The 18483-nt window shown below is 43.2% G+C and overlaps 1 protein-coding gene across 1 annotated transcript in view; it reads right to left on the minus strand.

Moving 5' to 3' along the window:
* Positions 1 to 18279, minus strand: part of PLA2R1 (phospholipase A2 receptor 1) — a 100594-nt gene extending 82315 nt beyond the window's left edge. The window contains exons 1-3 of the mRNA XM_081051918.1: positions 17918 to 18279; positions 2847 to 3230; positions 216 to 389 (exon numbers count right to left, since the gene is read on the minus strand). Of these exons, the coding sequence (XP_080908044.1) occupies positions 216 to 389; positions 2847 to 3230; positions 17918 to 18023 (664 nt within the window). The 5' untranslated portion in view covers positions 18024 to 18279. The remainder of the gene's footprint in view (positions 1 to 215; positions 390 to 2846; positions 3231 to 17917) is intronic.
* Between the last annotated feature and the right edge of the window lie 204 nt (positions 18280 to 18483).

Here is an 18483-nt window from a genome sequence, read left to right on the forward strand (position 1 = left end):
TAACATCTTTGGAATGTAAGGAAAGAAAAGGAATATACGTCAGGATTGTCTTTTCAAGGCAAAAACAAACCCCAAATCAAATCTGGGGAAATGGAATCAGACTGCTCATTCAGACTTCAATATATCAATCTCAGTGCTTTCTTTAGATACAGATAACTTTCTAATCAGCCTTGATTCATGCATGATGTATGAAGAAGAGAAGATTTCATTCTTACTGGGATCTGGGCAAAATCCCCACTTCTCATCTCTTTCATAGCGGCTGGTGGTGGCACACCACAGTAAGCTGTCTTCCCGCCCTTCTCGGGTGCATTCATGGTGCCACTGGTGGTTGTATTGGAAGGGAAATATGCATGGTGTCCCGTGGGCGTTCCCTTTGAGTGTATACACATCTAGGAGAAAAAAAGGACAAATTCAAATAAGTATTATGCCACCTTGATCTTTGGAAACTGTCATAGAGTGAATGCCTTTTCTTTAGTGACTGAAAACCTACAAAACCTATAGCCCTAGCAATGGCAGAGACAACCCTCAGGACCTTACCGTCTAGCGAGGGTACAAGGGCAAGGCTTAGTGCTGGGTTCGGAGGATACGCTCATACATGGAGTGTTCATATATGTATCCTACTTGTTATTCACTGTGGTGCTCTGCTACAGAGCGTACATATTTGTGAAAGGATAAAGCAAAAAAGTTAACGGAGGTTTTACTTTACAATATCTTCCACTCCCCAAAGGCATCAGTATTCAGCATCTGAGCTTCAAGTGCTTCTATGAATTTGTTCATCCAGCAAATACTTATTGAGTATTGAATGTGTCCAGCCCTGGGGTTATAATAGTGAACAAACCAGCGAAAGTTCCCTTTCATAGGGAGCTTCTGTTCTAGTGGGGGGAGGCAATAAGAAAGCAAATATACAAGTAAACATATCATTTCTTGTAGCATTAAGTACCATGATAAAAAACAAAATAGGGTAAGAAGACAATGACTCTGTGTGTGTGTGTGAGTGTGAGTGTGTGTGTGTGTGTGTGTGTTGTGTGTATGTGAAGAGGGAGAGGCGCCCTATTTAAGATTGGTGGTTAGTGAAGGCCTCTGAATAAGAACTAGGTAAAGTGAAGGAGCAAGTATTTGGAACAGGGTTGTTTTGGCAGAAGGAACAGCACTTAGAGGGAACTTGCAACAAGAACGTGTGTGGGATGAATGTGGAAGAGCATGGAGGTGCGATGGGGGTGGAATCAGGGCAGTACTGGAGCGCCGGCTCACAGAGGCCGGCTCTGCCACGTCACGGACTTTGGCCTTTACTATGAGGTTAGTGGGACGTCACTAGAGAGTTTTGAATGGGGAAGAACATGATCAGATTTCCATTTTTAAAGGCTCACTAGGGTGCAGTTTGGCAAACAGGGCCCTCGCAGTGAGGGGGCAAAGTGAGATGGCAGAGAGGCCTCCAGTCATCTAGGAGAGACGACAGTGCCAAGATGGCCAGCTGGCAGGTTTCTCGGAGTATTTCAATAATCCTTGGCCACTATCCTTGGCCTTCAGCAGGAAACACCTTTTCATGCCTCAACTGTGGCGGTTACTGTGGTGAGAAGGATCAGGGCCACCCTCAACTAAGGCGATAGGTCCAGGAGGGAAAGGACTGGCTATGGGGATTCAACCACTTTCCCACAATTGGCAGGAGCTGGACTGAGCTCACTCAGCATCACCAGTGCTAGAGGTTAAGGCTGTTTAGGAACTACTGGTGTTTCAGGACACAGCCTCTGGTTTCAGTTCCTGCCTTCTCTTCAGTCTTCCCCTGCGTGCAAGTGAGTGTGGGTGTATAGCTAAAATGTTAACATAAAGCAAAATGTCAGTTCTTCCTTAGAATTGCAGGTTATGTGGAGAGAGCTGGTTTGCAGCACTTGCTTCATTGCAGTGAGTCCTAAAAATAGTTTGTTCTTAGCTCCATCCCTTTTTACTCATGTTTTGTAGTCCTGCCTTGGATCTTAGGAGTTCCTTGCTCTGCTTCCTAGGACTGGTACAGATTCTTAGAAAGATATGCTCTCCTTAAGGCACAATTTTACAGAGCTCCATGAAGGTGGGGACCACATCTGTTCTGTTGGCCACTATGCCTGAGAAACAGCCCTCAGTAAATGTTGATAAATGATGAATGGATAGATGAATGGATGAATGAAGGGCACTACAATACAAAATCTGAGAAACAAGGTTGGGGTGTCGGAATTTAACTATGCTGATTTCTTTCTTCTATTGTTGTTTTTTCTGTTTAAAAATGCCAAGTATTACAGAACTATGAAAAATGAAAGCCCTCCCAACTCCCAGACCATGCTTTCCCATTCCTTGGCACACACCAAATAACCCCTGACAAGTCTGTGTTTAAATGCCTTGTAACTTGACCTTCAAATGGGCACCATGCAGGCATTGGAGGCCCTGAGTTGTTCTGCAGACGCACTCCATCTGCGAGACCAAGTTTCTCCAAGAGAGATGGTGGCAGGAGACTTTCTTATACTCGCCCTACCAAATCTTTAACTTCAAAGATCTTTTCCTCCTACCTTCATTTTCTTTCTCACTCTTTTCCTGTTGTCCTCTTTCCCACTGATTCCCAAAGTTAAATGTTTCCTCCTCTGATACCTTTAACTTCTGAGAAGCTCTGCTCCTTTAGCAGAAGTTAGCAAATCCATTCCCAGACTCCGGTAATCCTTTCACAATAAGCGAGTAAGCAACTAAAATGTATTTAGCAGAAGTCCATGGAGTTTCTGAGGGCTGTGTGCCTCTTTCATGTAATGTATTTACAAATCTTTACTCAGGGGCAAACTTTCTAACTATATCATTTCATGAGTACTTTGGTTGGAATTACTTTTTACCTTTGTGCAGATATTCACAAATGCCTCCACCACCTGACATGTAGGAAATCCATTTATGAAGATATTTCCATGAGGCCACCAGCGTGTCGTCATGCTTCACCTGGACCATGTACTGGAGCGGGCCGGTGATCGTCTTCCTGTTACAGTGCCACCTCAGGGACACCTGAGTGGAATCACATTCATATATGCTTAACGGCTGCTGGGGATCAGACAAATTCAGGCCCAGGCAACCGCTGCCTCCTATGTTAAAGAGGCGATGGTTTGAAACCCATTTCCATAGCATGTACTTGTTTGCTGGTTTGCAGGTTTCCAAGGTCAGAACAGATTTGCCTGCTTGAATGCATTTGTTGAGGCTCTCGCTTTGGATAATGAATATTCCTTTATCTGAAACAGCAAAACAGAAGACATGGTGTGAAAGGTTCCTATATAATTAACTAGGGTCATGAGGACCTCAGTGTGCATTGCATGTCTAAGGCTGATATGTCACAACTGGCAGCCGTTTTACACAGTTGATGGGCGGGGCCCACCAGAAAGGTTTTATTTGCTCAAAGCAGAGGAGTTTCTTGGGAAGCACAGATGGACTTATTGGAGCTGAGCATTAAATGGACGTAGACCTCTGTTCTCAGAACTACATGGCCCTACAGTAACAAGGGCTACCTGTCAATCCATTCAGGAACAGTAATGAGAGAAAAGGAGATTGTCACAGCTGGGTAGAGAGCAGGCATTAGTAATAAAAACTCAGGGCTGAAGGAGAGGGACATTGGGTGGCCAGAGGTATGGGGACACTTTGGTTTTCTTCAGACAAGTGCCTGAATGTTAACAATATAGCAGCTGAATCAAGACCCACTGAAATGAAAATTTCTACCATCATATTCCTATAGAAAACCCAAAGGATAGACGTGAAGTGCTGCTTTGTGTCTTGATACAAGACACCATGCTGGTGAGAGAAATTGCTTCTCCACATTTGCTTTCTGTGCTGGCTCTGTCAGCGGCAGACAGGTGGGGACATTTGCTGTGGGGATGGCCTCTGTGCAGGTGCAGTCTTGTTGGGTGGGATGGGCCACAGCAGCTAGGTGCCCAGGACACCAGCTGAGACCGCACACGTAGATGCATGAGAGATGGAAGAGCATGGTGAGAGCTGTGAAAGCATACAGGCCCCGCGTGGTGATGTGGAGAAAGTAAGCATTGTGTGGTTCACCCTTGAGCCTCCAACCCCTGGGACCCAGAAGAAGAGATTTGGACGAGTTTCCTGTGGAAAAGCTGGGTGGGCCCAACCAGGGAATATGTGTTAGCTGCCTGCCTGCTATCTGACTTTACCTCAAGTCGTTGGCCTGGAAGACATCTATTACACAATGATGAATTCATCCTTTCACAGGTTTTTTTGAAGGTGGAAACTATGTCTAACTTCTTTAGTCTAAGCACAGAATAGACTGAACACATTGTAGAAGCTCAAAAAAGTGCTTGGTGTTGATTAAACATGCTGGCAGCTGCTGCTTAGGCCTCTGGTTGCCGAGGTGGCTCAGCACAGAATGTCTGGTCAGGTCCAAGAGCTCTCTTGCTCTCCCGTTAGCTCGGCTCTCCTCTTATATTTTACTTCCTGTCCAATATTCAAATATTTGAAGGGACATTATCAGGTTCCCTTAAAATGGCTGTGGTTTAGAGCAATTCATGTCGGGTGGCAGGGGCACAGCAGGGAAGGCAGAGGCCTTCTAGGGAATTGGAACAGTGTAGAACAAGCCTCCTCTCATCTTAGTGCATGGGAACAATGCTTCATTTTTAGTAAAAGTCCTTTGGGTTTTTCCAAAGTTACTGGGGTCAAGAAGAACTGATTTAAATAAATAAAAATCATTTAAGACACTGTTAAAAAAAAGGATTGTCAATGTATAAATGAAAGCTATACTTCATTTAATAATTGATAACTTTACTTATAACCATATACTTGCGGTGATAAATTAGTTGTCAGAAAATTGCTTTAATCAATATACATCAGAGAAAAAGAGAAGGGAGTGTGTATTGGGGGGGGTGTGGAGGGGGTGCAGAGAATGAATGGTTTTAGGGAGATTTCATTTAGATCAGGAAATTTGTTGTCCTAATGAAGCCCATGTCTGTATGGTTATTAGTAATAGTCATTCAAGATCAAATCTACCTCTTGCCGATGTGATGTAGATTCTGATAATTAACCTTCTCTACAACTCTCCCTTTCACCTTTCCATGCCAGGGTAGAACGTTAACCTTAATTTCTGTTGTAATTTACTAATTACTTTCTAGCTAGCCCAGAGTTCCATTAACTTTTTACTAAAGGATAATTATTTTACTATAATTGCTTTGTAGTTTAGCATCGATATACTATATATATATTCACATATATCCAGTTCTACCACTTACTGGCTGGACTTCAGACCTCTGGGTTTCAGTTTATAGGTGGGTTGACTACCTGGCTAGTGGTTGAAAGCTCTGGAATGAGGCAGGCCCGCCAAAGACTGGGCTTGTAACATTGAGCAAATTTTTTGATCTCTGTGAGCCTTGCCTTTCCTCTACGAACTGGAAATATGAATGCTACTGACCTCACAGGGCCATTGAAAGTATTCCATTGAATAACCCACGCAAAGCACACCACACACTACCTTGGCGTGAGAAACCGTCAGCAAATGCTAGCTATTGTTGTTGCTGTTATTGTTGTTATCCCTCTGTCTTCCTAATTCTTGGTCTGTAGATCCAGCTGTAGATTTGGTTGAACACCTCTAGAGTGCTAATCTCTTCCTTCATCATTAGCATGGAAGCTCATTTTTACTTTAGTTTCTGTAGCATGTGCTGGGTGTAGACGTGTAGTTTTAAACAATCCTCAAATACCATGCTATCAGTTTTTATGGAGGAAAAAATACTCTTCAAACAGCCAGATAATAACATTCTTGTCTTGTTTGTTCAAAAATATGTGCAACTATGAAGTAAGAGTCTTCATCTGTTCATCTTTTACATTTATTTGTAAAGTCTATACTGCAGCTCTTTTATAGGAAAGAGAAACACAAGATGTTGACAAGCAGTGTATAGGAGGATGGTCTCTGAGTAAGTGGGCATGGAAATTATATATCACAATTTTAAAAAGTTTGTGAGGAGTAATGTTTTTAAACATCCAAATTATGAAGTGGTGAAAGAAAAGGAGTTGGGGAGGCCAGTAGCTCCATTGGTTAAGCACAGTGCTCTTAACAACAAGGTTGCTGGTCAATCCCCACATAGGCCACTCTGAGCTTCACACACACACACACACACACACACCAACTAGATTGAAACAACTACTTGACCTGGAGCTGATGGGTCCTGGAAAAACACACTTAAAAAAAAAAAAAGAAAGGAAAAGAAGTGATAGAATGAGAACTTCTGTAGTCATGCCAGTAATCATAAAAACACCTTTCCAAAGCAGAAGATATTAGACAAACTTAATCCCATGCTGCTCATTTTTGGGTTGCTATTACATTTCCATGCCCGGCTGCCTTTAGAATGTAGCTTTGGAAAAGTTCTTCCGAACGTTTCATAAACAAGTAGCTCTGGCTTACCAATACCAATAAACCTGTCATCTCCAGAAGAATACTATGTCATGCTAAGCTAAAAAATGACCCAAGCCTACCTTCCCATTAAGCTATATAATAGAATCTGGTCCTAGAACCATTAATCTCCATAAATTCATTGATGAGAAAGCAATTGTTTTCAAACGGACTATGAGGAGACCCAATATAGGTATCAATATTCTGAGTATTGTTATATGTAAATATGGGTTGTCTGTAACAAAAACATAATGTGAAAATAAGCCACCTATCCTTAGTGTCTGTAGCCAGATTTCAAAAAGAATGAAAATCAAATGTAGGAGGAATCAAGATTGATTACATGTGTCAAGGACATCAGTTCTGCTTGAACACTGATTAAGTGATTAATGAAGTACTGCCAGAATTACTAAATCTCCTTGCAACAAAATGTTATTATACTTCCCTTCATAATTATAAGTTTAGGGGGGAGGAAAAGAATTGATTTACTAGAAGTAACTTATCAACTAATTTTCATACTTCTTTAAAAAAATAAAATGCATGGAAGACAGTGTTTCTGCTTTCTAGTTCCTTTAAGGAAATCATTTTAGACTCACCCTTTGGCTCCACAGGGTAATACCATATTTCCCCGAAAATAAGACCTAGCAAGACAATCAGCTCTAATGAGTCCTTTGGAGCAAAAATTAATATAAGACCCAGTCTTATTTTACTATAATATAAGACCCGGCATAATATAATATAATTAATATGATATAATTAATATAATATAATATAATACTGGGTCTTAAATTAATTTTTGCTCCAAAAGATGCAGTGGAGCTGATTGACCGGCTAGGTCTTAATTTCGGGGCAACACAGCATGTATTTTTCTAAGGAATTGGTGGAGAACGTTTCCTTGATCAAGTGTTGAAATTAAGGTTAGGGTAGTCCTTTCATGACTGCATATAGAATATTACTTCATTCATTCATTCATTCAACAAGCATTCATTGGGTTTTGTGGTAGCACTGTGTAGGCTGCTAGAGAGAAAGAGAGAAATTGCTTGCCTAAGTATCTGTCTCTTGAAACTGTATCTATTTGTTCTAGAAGCATGTGAATTCTCTTAGTTAACGAATAGAAGGGAGTACCATCATTTCCATAGAAAACATTATAATTGCACTTAAAAGAAACTTAAAAACAAACGATTCGAAAAAGGAAAATAGACTAAAATTTAAAACACCTAACTGGATCCTCAGCTGATGTCACGAGTGAGGTGGACATGACTCCTCAGTGTCATCGGACCTGTCTGAGTGGAGGGTATATGTATACACATAATTGCCCATTTTCCAGGGAATGGACAGCAGAACAGCACTGGAAGGAATATAAATATGACAGAGAAGACTAACTTTATGAATAAATGCAGAACCATTAACCTTAGAGCTTGATGGGACTACAAAACTCATTTAATTGAATCATTTACATTTTATTCCCTCAAATTCATTTTATCTTAGAAGTTTTATGCCTATATACCAGTAAGGGCCATATACTCATAAGTCTAGGTCTAGCTTTACTTACATACATTCATTTATAATCTAGAAAGAAGAAAATGAACTCCTGTAGATTGTTGCAGTTTAAAGTAGGAGATTTGAAACTTCAAACTGTTATTGAGTGCCTAATATGGCATGTGTTAGGAATCCTGCAGATAGAAGGATATATATGTCATAGTGATTGCTTTCAAGAAACTGATGTTTTCCTTGGCAGTACGTCATGAAATGTACAGAAAAAATATAACTCAATGCCAAAATATATTTTGACATAATGAGTATAAGCATAATGAGGTAGAAGCTGGGGTAAAAGAGTCAGTTTGACCTAGAAGAATAAATCTCTCTGTCTCTCTGTCTCTCTGTCTCTCCGTCTCTCTGTCTCTCTCTCTTTCTCTCTCTCTCTCTGTCTCTCTCTCTCTCTCTTTCTCTCTCTCACACACACACACACACACACACACACATTTTCATTCAACAAACATTTATTAGGGACCTAATATTTGTCACACATGGAGGTACATTGGTGAACCAGATTAGCATAGATGCGTTTTCCTCATTACACAGAGAGAGTTCAACATAGTGGAGAAGGTCTATAGATGGAGAGGTAAGGGGTTAGGCAAGGGTGCTTTCTGGACAGACTGAATGTCGCCAAAGCTCAGAGGTGATGAAAATAATCAGCTCTAGGGTGATGAGAGCCTAGATATAAAAAAGACACAGGTGGTCATAGAATATGAAGCTGGAAAGAGGTGGTTTGGGGTCATTTTATAAAGAACTTGAATTTTATTCAGAAATTTGTATATTATTCTTGAGATAAAAGGGAGCTTTTGGAACAAGAGAAGGCATGACTGGGGCTGTGGTGTGGATGATGAATCACAGTTGTGAATCATTCAATAAAAACATTTTTTGAGCACCTACTGTGTGTCGAGCATTGTTTTTAGGAGCTGAGAATATAGGCATGCAGGCAGATGTCCAAGTTCTTGCTCTATAAGAGTTCTCATTTAGATGAGATGAGAGAGTCCACAGGTGGAACTGGAAAACAGTCTGGGGACTATTTCTGTGATCCATCAAGGGAGATGGAAGGTGTCAATTCAAATGGTAGTGATGAGAAAGGAAGAGAGGGAATAGTTGGACTCCAGTCACCAGAGAGAGAATTCAAAGGGGGAAGAGATGACAGGATTTAGTGATTGATGGAATGTGAGGATTCTGGAAAAAGTAGTTGCAATGACTTGTTTTCTGGCATCAGGTATTCAATTGGCTGTCAGATACCTGTCAATTCCTAGGATAGCATGAGGTTGCCGTCTAAAGCCTGGGACTGTTATTACAGCTTGATCTGTCTGTTCGAATGGTGCCAACTGTGGGGACCTGGGGGAGGTTTCTCTTGAGGCCCTCCCACTTCATTTTCAGCACCCCTCCGATCACCTCCACCTGCCTTTTGCTGTCCCCTTCTGCTTTAAACAGCTCTTCTCTTAGAACTGGCTGAAGGTTTGAGATGTTAGGTGAATAAAGTTTGGTTTGAAGTATTAAGCTTTAGGTGAGATTTCTGCACTTTTCATAAAAAAACATTTGAAACAAAACAATTCCTAAAGAAAGTGTTTTCATAGTGGATTTTAGGCAAACATAGGCCTTCCTGGTATTCAATAAATTACATCATGACAGTGACTTCCTAATCCAATACACACAAAATTCCAAGTTGGTCTCTGTGCTGTTCCATGTTCAGGGAACTGGAAGGAAAAATTCAAATTCACGGCTCACAACAGGTGCAATATTTACGACAAGCTATTAGGAAGCTACAGCTTGCCAACTGCAACCCAATTTCAATCTCCTGCCCCATTCCCCTGGGTTTAAACCTCTTCTACTCCATCCACTCACACAGCTGGTACTGGGCTCATGCACTTCCTGCCCCTCATCACATCTCGAATCTGCCTAGTTCCTTGCTGCTCCGACAGTATTTCAGTTTCGGAACGGAAGGAGTCCAGGAGGTAGTGGGAAGGGCATCTCAGCCCTGTAACCAATCTAAAGGTGAGCAGCTTCTCTCTTGAGATGTAGTGACCTTTTCCAGCTACACAAATTTGTGTTTGTCCCATTTAGGGAACAATGGCTTTAGATCTGATTATGTTCTTTACTTAGGTTACTCTGTAGCAAAAAGGGGTGTTGTAAGCGGCCAAATCAATTCTTGATCATGGCTGAATGATGGCACAATATCTGAATTCTTAACATGACTTTCCAAACCAATAAACAAGGAATTTCTGATGCTTGCACCATGCAGCACGTGCATTGTACTTGAAAGAGCAAAGTGAAAAGTGTGCCTGCCCTTCTTGGCCCTCTCTGCATGAATGTTTGCATTTTATACCAGATCATCTGAGAGTTGGTATTTGTCTCTTAACAATTTGACAGCTCCTAACAAAGCCTATGGCTTCCGAGCTTTCTATTAATCAACAAAAAAGTTAACTACATTTTAAAGTATCTCCTCATCCTGTCTCAGCACTTCCTTCTCTCTCCCTGCCCTTCCATTGTCCTTGACTTGAAGCCTCCTTTATTCTCCTGCAGCTTCTGAACCTGGATAATCACCACCTCCACAGGATGGCAGGACCCCTCTTGCTAAATCTTTTTATGTGTTCTCTTCCCCTTTTGCTCTAATCTCCCCAAATCGCTGCAAGTTTCATGAGGCATACAATACTCTTCTCACCTGTGGGGGGAAAAACGAAACCTGGCTTAATCAGCTCCACTGGGCTCCAGTTTTGTAAGGATTCAAATTGCCTGTTACCAACCCCTGTATAAAGTGGGTTAACCCTTTCAGACTGTCCTTGCCCCTCCCTGTCATTCTCCTTCCCTCTCCTGTCCCTCCCCGTCTGTCTATCTTATTTGGCAGTAGTGACCCTTGCAGAAAAATCTTATCCCTTGCAGAAAATCTTATCTCTTCCAGAGTTGTTCACTCTACCTCTGTATCTTACCAATGAATTTTTAAACTGAATTGAAAGCATTTTTTTTCGCTTTTAGCTTTCAGTTTATTCCTACATCATTTTGTCTTTATTTAACCCTAAAGTACGTGACAGACATCACTGGTGTAAAAATCATTCGTCACAGCGGCTCTGTTGTCATCTTACAGACTGTATTAAAAATACACCATCTCAGTTGTCAGGGAGCCTCGTTACAAAAGAGCAAGTTATGGCAAGACACAGTACGACAGAGAACATTGTTAAACTTCTCTCACAAATGCCTGCGTGAGGAAGCCCCAGGAAATATGATTCAAAGACTTGGTCATCAAAACAAACAAACACACAAAAGAACTCCACCACTAACAAAACCACCCTGGAAAGGATGTGACATCATTGAAACCAAAAGTATTTACATGAGCTAGCCAATCTTAACTGATTTGAAAATATACCCATTTAAGAAAAAAATACATTTACTTACGTGCGAGATAGAAATCGAAACAAAAACAAAACCAATTTTTAGTGGTAGATATAGATATATTGTTAGTTCCTGTGTTATTTTCCCCGAGCTGCCATCACCCAGTACCACAAACTGAGTGGCTTAAACAACAGAAAGGCATTGTCTTGTAGCTCTCGAGGTCACAAGTCAAAAATCAGGGTGCTAGTAGCTCTGGCTCCTTTTGTGGCCTGTGAGGGAAGGATGTGTTCCAGCCCTCTCTCCCGGGCTTATAGTTGGCTATCTTTTCCCTGTGCTCCTGATATCATCTATTCTCTGTGCATATTTCTGTGTCTAAATTTCCCCTTCTTATGAGGACTTCAGTTATTTTAAATGAGGACCCACTCAAATCACCTCATTGTAACTTGATTATCTCTGTAAAGACCCTATGTCCAAATAAGATCTCATTATGAGAGATTGAGGCATTAGGACTTCAACATATACATTTTGAGGTGGGTCACAATTCAACCCATAACTGTCCTCATGCTTCTTATTCAGGCTGGCTACCTAATTTGCAGGGCCCAGAACAGAATGAAATTTGCAGAGCCCTGGCTGGAACAGGGAAGTTAAGTCAATCGCTCCTTCCCAGGGGTCCGTGAGTGATTGCTACCTCCATGCCAGAAATAGCTGGGAACGCATTCAGTACCTGGATTGGGGCTAGGTGACAGTTTCCCACTCAGTTCCCGCTGAACACACAGTGGTGCTGCCAGCTCATTGGGGACAGTCACCTTCTTGCCCTACCCCCCCCCCTTGCCACTGGCCATCCACTCCCTGGGCCCTGGGCCTCCAGTTTCCCAACCCCAAAGCAACCTGGTTGCCATGTGGGCAGAGGACAATAGCATGAAGGGGGAGGCTGCATACCCAACCTGGGGAGGTGGGGAGGTAAGACTGAGCTGGAGGTGAGGCTTTAAGTTCCTGCCTCCTGCTCCACTGTCCCATGGGGACGTCATGCCCAAAGCACAGATTCCGAGATAAAAATTATTGAGAATTTCAAGACTTTCCAAACCACAGAGCATAAAACCCCAAGTGCGAGGCCCTGGGAGCGTGGGTCCCTATGAGACTGCCCTGGCACATGCCCATGAAGCCTTCCCTGTTCTTATTTGGACAAGACTAATACTGTAGGAAAGAGACTGGAAAACTGCGGAGTAGTTCTTTTAGGGTAGAACTGCTTGAAACTAAAGAGCATCTGCCTTGGTTTCCCCATCTGCACAATGAATTAATAATAGTGCTGGCCTCACTGCATCCCGATAAGGATGACCTCAGTCCCTATGGCCACTTTATGAATGTTAATAAGAGAAAAGCAAATCTTAACTTTGAACAGGGATAGTACAAAATAGCAGCAAAATAGGACAACGTTTAGGGTTCACCATGTAGAATTTCCTGTTTATATTTTCACAATTAAAATTTCTCAAGAACAGATACCAAAAACCTGAAACAGTAAAACTTTTTTCATGAGTATTTTCTTTATTTCTTTGGAAATGCAGTAATCTGGAAAGTGTCATAAATTAAAAAGTCACGTGTGTCACTTGTCTGTTTTCTGTAGCTCTGTTTCGTTATAACCCAATTTATAGAAATTCTGATAGTCCTCCATGTTTCTTAAGTGGCTTTATAAAACATTGTTGTCTAAGTGACTTAATATAATATTTATAAGGTGTTCTTTTGTTTGTTTCTTTTATGAACTATCATATTTCTTTTTTGCTTTGATCAATTAAAAACCATAATTTATGTTCCTAGGTTTGTATTGAGATATCTCCTAAAAGGCTTTTAAGAATAATTTCTAAAAGAAAATGAGGCAAAGGTCTATAAATGTCTCAAATATATTATGTTGATAGATCATATGAGAATTCATCACATAGGGATGAGTTCAAAAAGGCAAAACAAAGGAATCATTACTTCAAAAACCTGATATAAATAAGCAAATTGTTAGGTCAAAGAAAGGGGACAACTGAGCTCTCTGTGTGGCTCAACCTTTCTGGTCATTGGCTTGAAATCCCCATTGTGTGCTATCAGTTACTATGACAAGCAACAGTAGGAAAGGAGCTTAGGAGCTTAATGAGAAAGAGCAAAAAGGACCAGGAAAACTGGAAGTACATGCTCATTCTCAAAGGCTCTGAGGAAAGGAAGCTGAGATGAGGATAGTATGAAGTGGAAGAGATTCTGTGAGATGAGTCATGGAGATTGGGAAAAACAGAGTCAGATAGTTGGAGTGATTTATAGCCAGAAAGGGCAGCTAAACCAGTATCTGATCATGCTTTTACTTAAATTCCAAATCTCCAGATTAGGAGAATGGCTCATTGCCCAGAGTGTAGAAATTACTTAGAACAATAAAAAATACAGTCAATAGCTTTGCACATTTTTGCATTATAAAATAGTCGCTCCAACGTGTGGGAACTACTAGAAAAGGAGGAATTGCAGGTAGCAAGAGATTGACCTCCTGTTTCTCCTGCCACAAAAACAAACCACATGCTTCCCATCAAACAGGGGTTACAGAATGAACTATTTTATGGGGTCACAAGGCTGTCCCGGGGTTCTTTTCATTAGTGCTTAAGTATCTGCTTAAGACTGGGTCTTATATTAATTTTTGCTCCAAAAGACGCATTAGAGCTGATTGTCTGGCTAGGGCTTATTTTGGGGGAAACACGGTATTAGAAGCAGCAGAGAAGGGCCTTTTACCTTTGTGTTAGAAATGGAAGCTCTGGGGAAAGTCTCAGGGTCATGGCTTCTCCCCATTGCTGCCTGCAGGTGATGCTCTCATCACCGTCCAGGAGCCTCTCCCAGATGGCACCCTTTCTTCCCTTCCTCAACCCTGGGGTACACTGCCCTGAACCTCTTCCTCACATCCAGTGTGTGATACCAGCAGACGCCTCATTGTCCCCCACTCCAAAGCCTTGAACTTGCACATAGATGACCCAAACCTGACCCGATGTGTTCTCCACTGCAGGTTGTGACTCATTAATGGGTCAGCAAATCAATTTTGTGGTCATGATCCGCATTACAAAACAAGATGGAATGGAAGAGACTAGAAAAGTAGCAACACATCATATTAGGTTAGGGTATTTTTTAAATGGGAGTTTTGTTTCAGACATATATGTCTGTGTGGCTCTGGACGCTGGGTTTCTCAATCTTCTCAGCTCCAAAGACCTTCCTTCACTTCTCCACTTTAGTGACCACATCTACAGCCATGTCTTGGATCTGGTCTCTCCTGTGATGGATCCAGCTCAAAGCCTAGTTATTTCCATTGTATCAGCACCACCCCTTCTATTCTGCTAGTTCTCCAACCTTCACTAAGTAAATTACGGAATTCAAATGTTCTGCTCCTTAGTATTCCTACTGGTCAGGTCAGCTTTCTTCATGGGAAGTTGCTTTAACCTTCCAAGGGTCTCTTTGCTGTCCTTCATAATCACCCTCTTCAAGCCCCAAACTGACTATGGCACTCCTAAACTTAAAAGTGTGATCTGGTTCCCCATTGTCCAAACTCACAAGACCCTTCTCAACAATACACAATTCACCCAATCAGAATTTGTTTTCTCCTTAAGCAAAGTGCCTCTAACCAAACTCTTTATTTCTTCATCTCTCGGATGTTTCCCAATATATACATGTCACAGTGTGTTGCCCTACCATAACCTTCTTCTGGGGATGGACTCACCCACATCCCCTAGTAGGGCAGCTTCCCTGTGTGCAACTCATGCCCCTACTATGGTCAAGCAGTTCGACCTCACATTCATTAGCACCTTCTCTCCCCTTGGTCACTGGTCATTTAGAAGAGCCTACCCTGACTGTTTCCAAGGACTGATGCAGCTGGGGGCTCACTCCACTCCTGCTGCTGGGAAGCTGAATGCTACAGAGGAAATTCTTCTGTGTTGGTTGAGGCCATTTCACATTTATAAATTTATAATATTCAACCCTCAACGTAGATTCAAAATCCTTTGACTTGCCCCCAATTCATTTCCTTTAGCAACCTCCACAGTGACTATGCCCACCCTTCTTCAGATGTCTTTCTTCATTCTCCTCGTGCCCTCCCAGTATCTGGGGTTCTTGAGGAAGTGGAGTTATTGAGTTTCAGCACTTGTTAGGAGGGCTCAGATTCCAGAATCACAATGAGTGCCCTTGGTATAGCCAATTAGAGGTAGGAAACAGACTGCAGATGTGCCAAGTTTGGTGCCAAGAACAAGGTAGTAAATAAATGTTAAGGCTGTCAACCTGTTAAAATAGTCTGGACTGGCCAAACGAAGAGGGCACAGTGATGGTATTGAAACAAAAGGAAAACACTTGGGTAAATACTATTATTAGCTCCATTTTTGCATATGAGGAAACTGAGAGGTTAAATAATTTGTCCAAAGTCACACAGCTGGTAAATGATAGAGTCAGGATTTGAACCCAGGCCCTCTGGCTTCTATTATCCTTAGCTACTACATTACACTGCATCTAATGATTTTTGAATACAAAATTATTGATCAATGATTGAAAAGTCAGCACAATACCATCCATGATCTGCCTTCCAAGGCTGGGATGTTTATAATACATATTAGAACAATCAATAATACATACCAAACAATACATATCACGATTCTGATGAAAAAGATACTAATAATCTGCCTTGTATTATTACATGTCTTTATGAGTAGATATGAAACTGAAATGGGTGCATATTTACTACTGGTTGTTCTGTGGATGCCAATCACGGCTGAAAGCAAGTCAATGTGGTACAGTGAACACAGTGGTAAACCGAGGCACCCCAAAGCATGACTATACCTCAGCTTCCACATCTGAAAAATGGGTGACTAGAGTAGACAATATCTCAGGTCCCTCCAATGCTTTTGTTTTTCCATCCTAGTATAGACAGGAAAGACTTGATTTCAAACCCAGCTAGATTATACTTGAAATTCCACTGATGAGGGTGATTGGAGTCAGAGAGGAGAGTCTGTATGGAGATTGGTATATTCAATGCCACATAATCTCTATATGCTCTTTAGAACATCAGTCGCAGCATTTTCACATCTGAAGAACCTCTGTGCCAACTATGTCACAAGCTTCAGATTTGCAAACTGTCACCTGAAGCGTACAGGAGGTAGCAAATGCTTCTGACTTCAGCCTGTTCTTGAGTACCAATAAGAAGGCACTGATTAGAAATTATCTCCAGCCAGGATTTGGGTCTGCTACATATAGAAGGGATTAGCCCATCAGTGTTAACCTTGCTCAGAGTGCATTTTCTCTGTGTGGCTCAGTTCCAGCCTCTGTCCTCCATGCTCCTGCCCTGTTCTAGATACATAGTGCCCAGGCAAAGCCCACATTTTAAAATGGAAAGGAATAAACACTGCACAGTAAATTCTTAATGGAGATGGATCGCACCACAAGGTCAGATGTGCATTCACAGGAGCATTTTGACTGAACTGACCAAGGAGGTAAGAGGTCTCTGACCTTTGGCCATTTTAGAATAGAAATTTCTCAACCTGCCCCCTGGTAAAGCCTCCTGGGAGTGCTAGAGAATATAGTTCAGAAAAGATACCTCGAAAATGGATACATAATATATTGAGAGGGGAAAAATTGAGCGTAGATATTGATGACACTTGTTTTATCCCCTCTCTAAGCTTATCCCCAAAGGCAGAGGAGAGGGGGGCTCCTCCTGGTTGACTTAACTCCTCTCCCTCACCCCCACTCCCGCGTTTACACATGAGCTTCCACTTTTGGACGCTGACTTCTCTGCTTCAGAGGAGCCCACACAGTTATTCACCAATGTGGGCCTCTGAAGAACTGCCTCGCCTTGTGTCTCTTTACACGGCCCTTTATGACTCTTGTGTATAGTAGGTGCTCAATAAATGTTTGGTGAGTTGCTCTGTGTGTGCACAGGCGTGTTGTGAGGCTAACTATGAAGGGTTCTCACCCACTGGGGTGTCATGTGCCTTCCAAAGGATCTCACGTAATCCGCGGTGGTCCTATGGATATCACAGACCCCATTTTTCTAATGAGAGAAACTAAAGAACAAAGAGAGTAGTTTGCTCCAGCTCACACAGCTCATCAGGGCCACAGGAGGGCCCCTTCTCCATTTCGTCTGAGAGGCTTAATAGAGAAGATTCAGTGTTCTTTCTGGAAAGGGGCGGAGGGGAGGGCCCCCTCTTGGGGCCACTCCACAGGTGGCGTCCCAAACCTAGAGCTCTTGCTTTGCGAGGGGACAACATAGAGAAGCTTTTTGTCATCATGTATCCGAGAGAGGGTCCTCCCAAATAAACAACTATCCGAGGCTTACATTTTGAAACGCCTCCTAACCTGCTATGCCAGGCTTGTGCGCGGCCAGAGTTGAGTCCAGTGGCCTGCAAGCCCCGGCCCCGCCACTCCCGTCCGCAGGTGAAGCCTGGAGGATGCGGGCGGGAGCGAGGGGTGCAGGACTCGGAGAAAGGGGTGCAAGGCCAGTCCGTGTGCAGGACTGGCCCATCCACAGGGCTTTCTCAGGACTGCAGAGACGCGGCCACCGTCTAACCCCGAACGCTCTTGCTGCCCTCGCCCGCCCCCAGCTTTGCCCCCTCTCCTCTACCTTGACCACCCCAGTCCCCGACGTGCTGATCTGGTCCCTCCGGCCCGGGGGACACTCACCCTGCCACTCGAGGATGCGCTCCAGGGTAAGCGCCGCGGCCGCGCCCTCGGCACAGCCCAGCGGTGCCCCCAGCAGCAGCAGCAGCAGGGACGACAGCAGCAGCATCGCTAACCACTGGGCCGCTGGCCGTCCAGTGTCACGCTCTCAGGGACCAGCGCCGCAGCCCCAGCGCCCCGCCCTGAGGCGCTGGAGGCGGAAACTCAGGCCCCTCCGCACTGCCACCCTCCCGGGTCCTCGCCAGCCCTGCGCCCCGGAAACCCACTCCGTCACGCCTGTCGCCACAGTGTACGGGCACTCGGGGCTCTGTGCTGGGAGACAGGAAAGTGGCGGTGGTTCTCCCCGCCCTACCCTCTCCGGCTTTGGAGAACGAGGAGGAGGAGGAGGAGGAGGAGGAGGAGGGGGGTGGGTGGACCATCTGCCCATCCCAGAAATTCCTGCCTTTGGGGAGGGGAGAGAGGAGGGGTGAGGCTGCCGGTGCTGCTCCTCCTGCTTCCAGCCTTGGGGTGAGGGAGTTGAGAATCTCCCGCACAGCAAGTCTGACATCTGGGTTTGCAAACCATCTGGA

The sequence above is a fragment of the Rhinolophus hipposideros genome (genome assembly GCF_964194185.1).
Source record: "Rhinolophus hipposideros genome assembly, chromosome: 6".
Classification (NCBI taxonomy): domain Eukaryota; kingdom Metazoa; phylum Chordata; class Mammalia; order Chiroptera; family Rhinolophidae; genus Rhinolophus; species Rhinolophus hipposideros.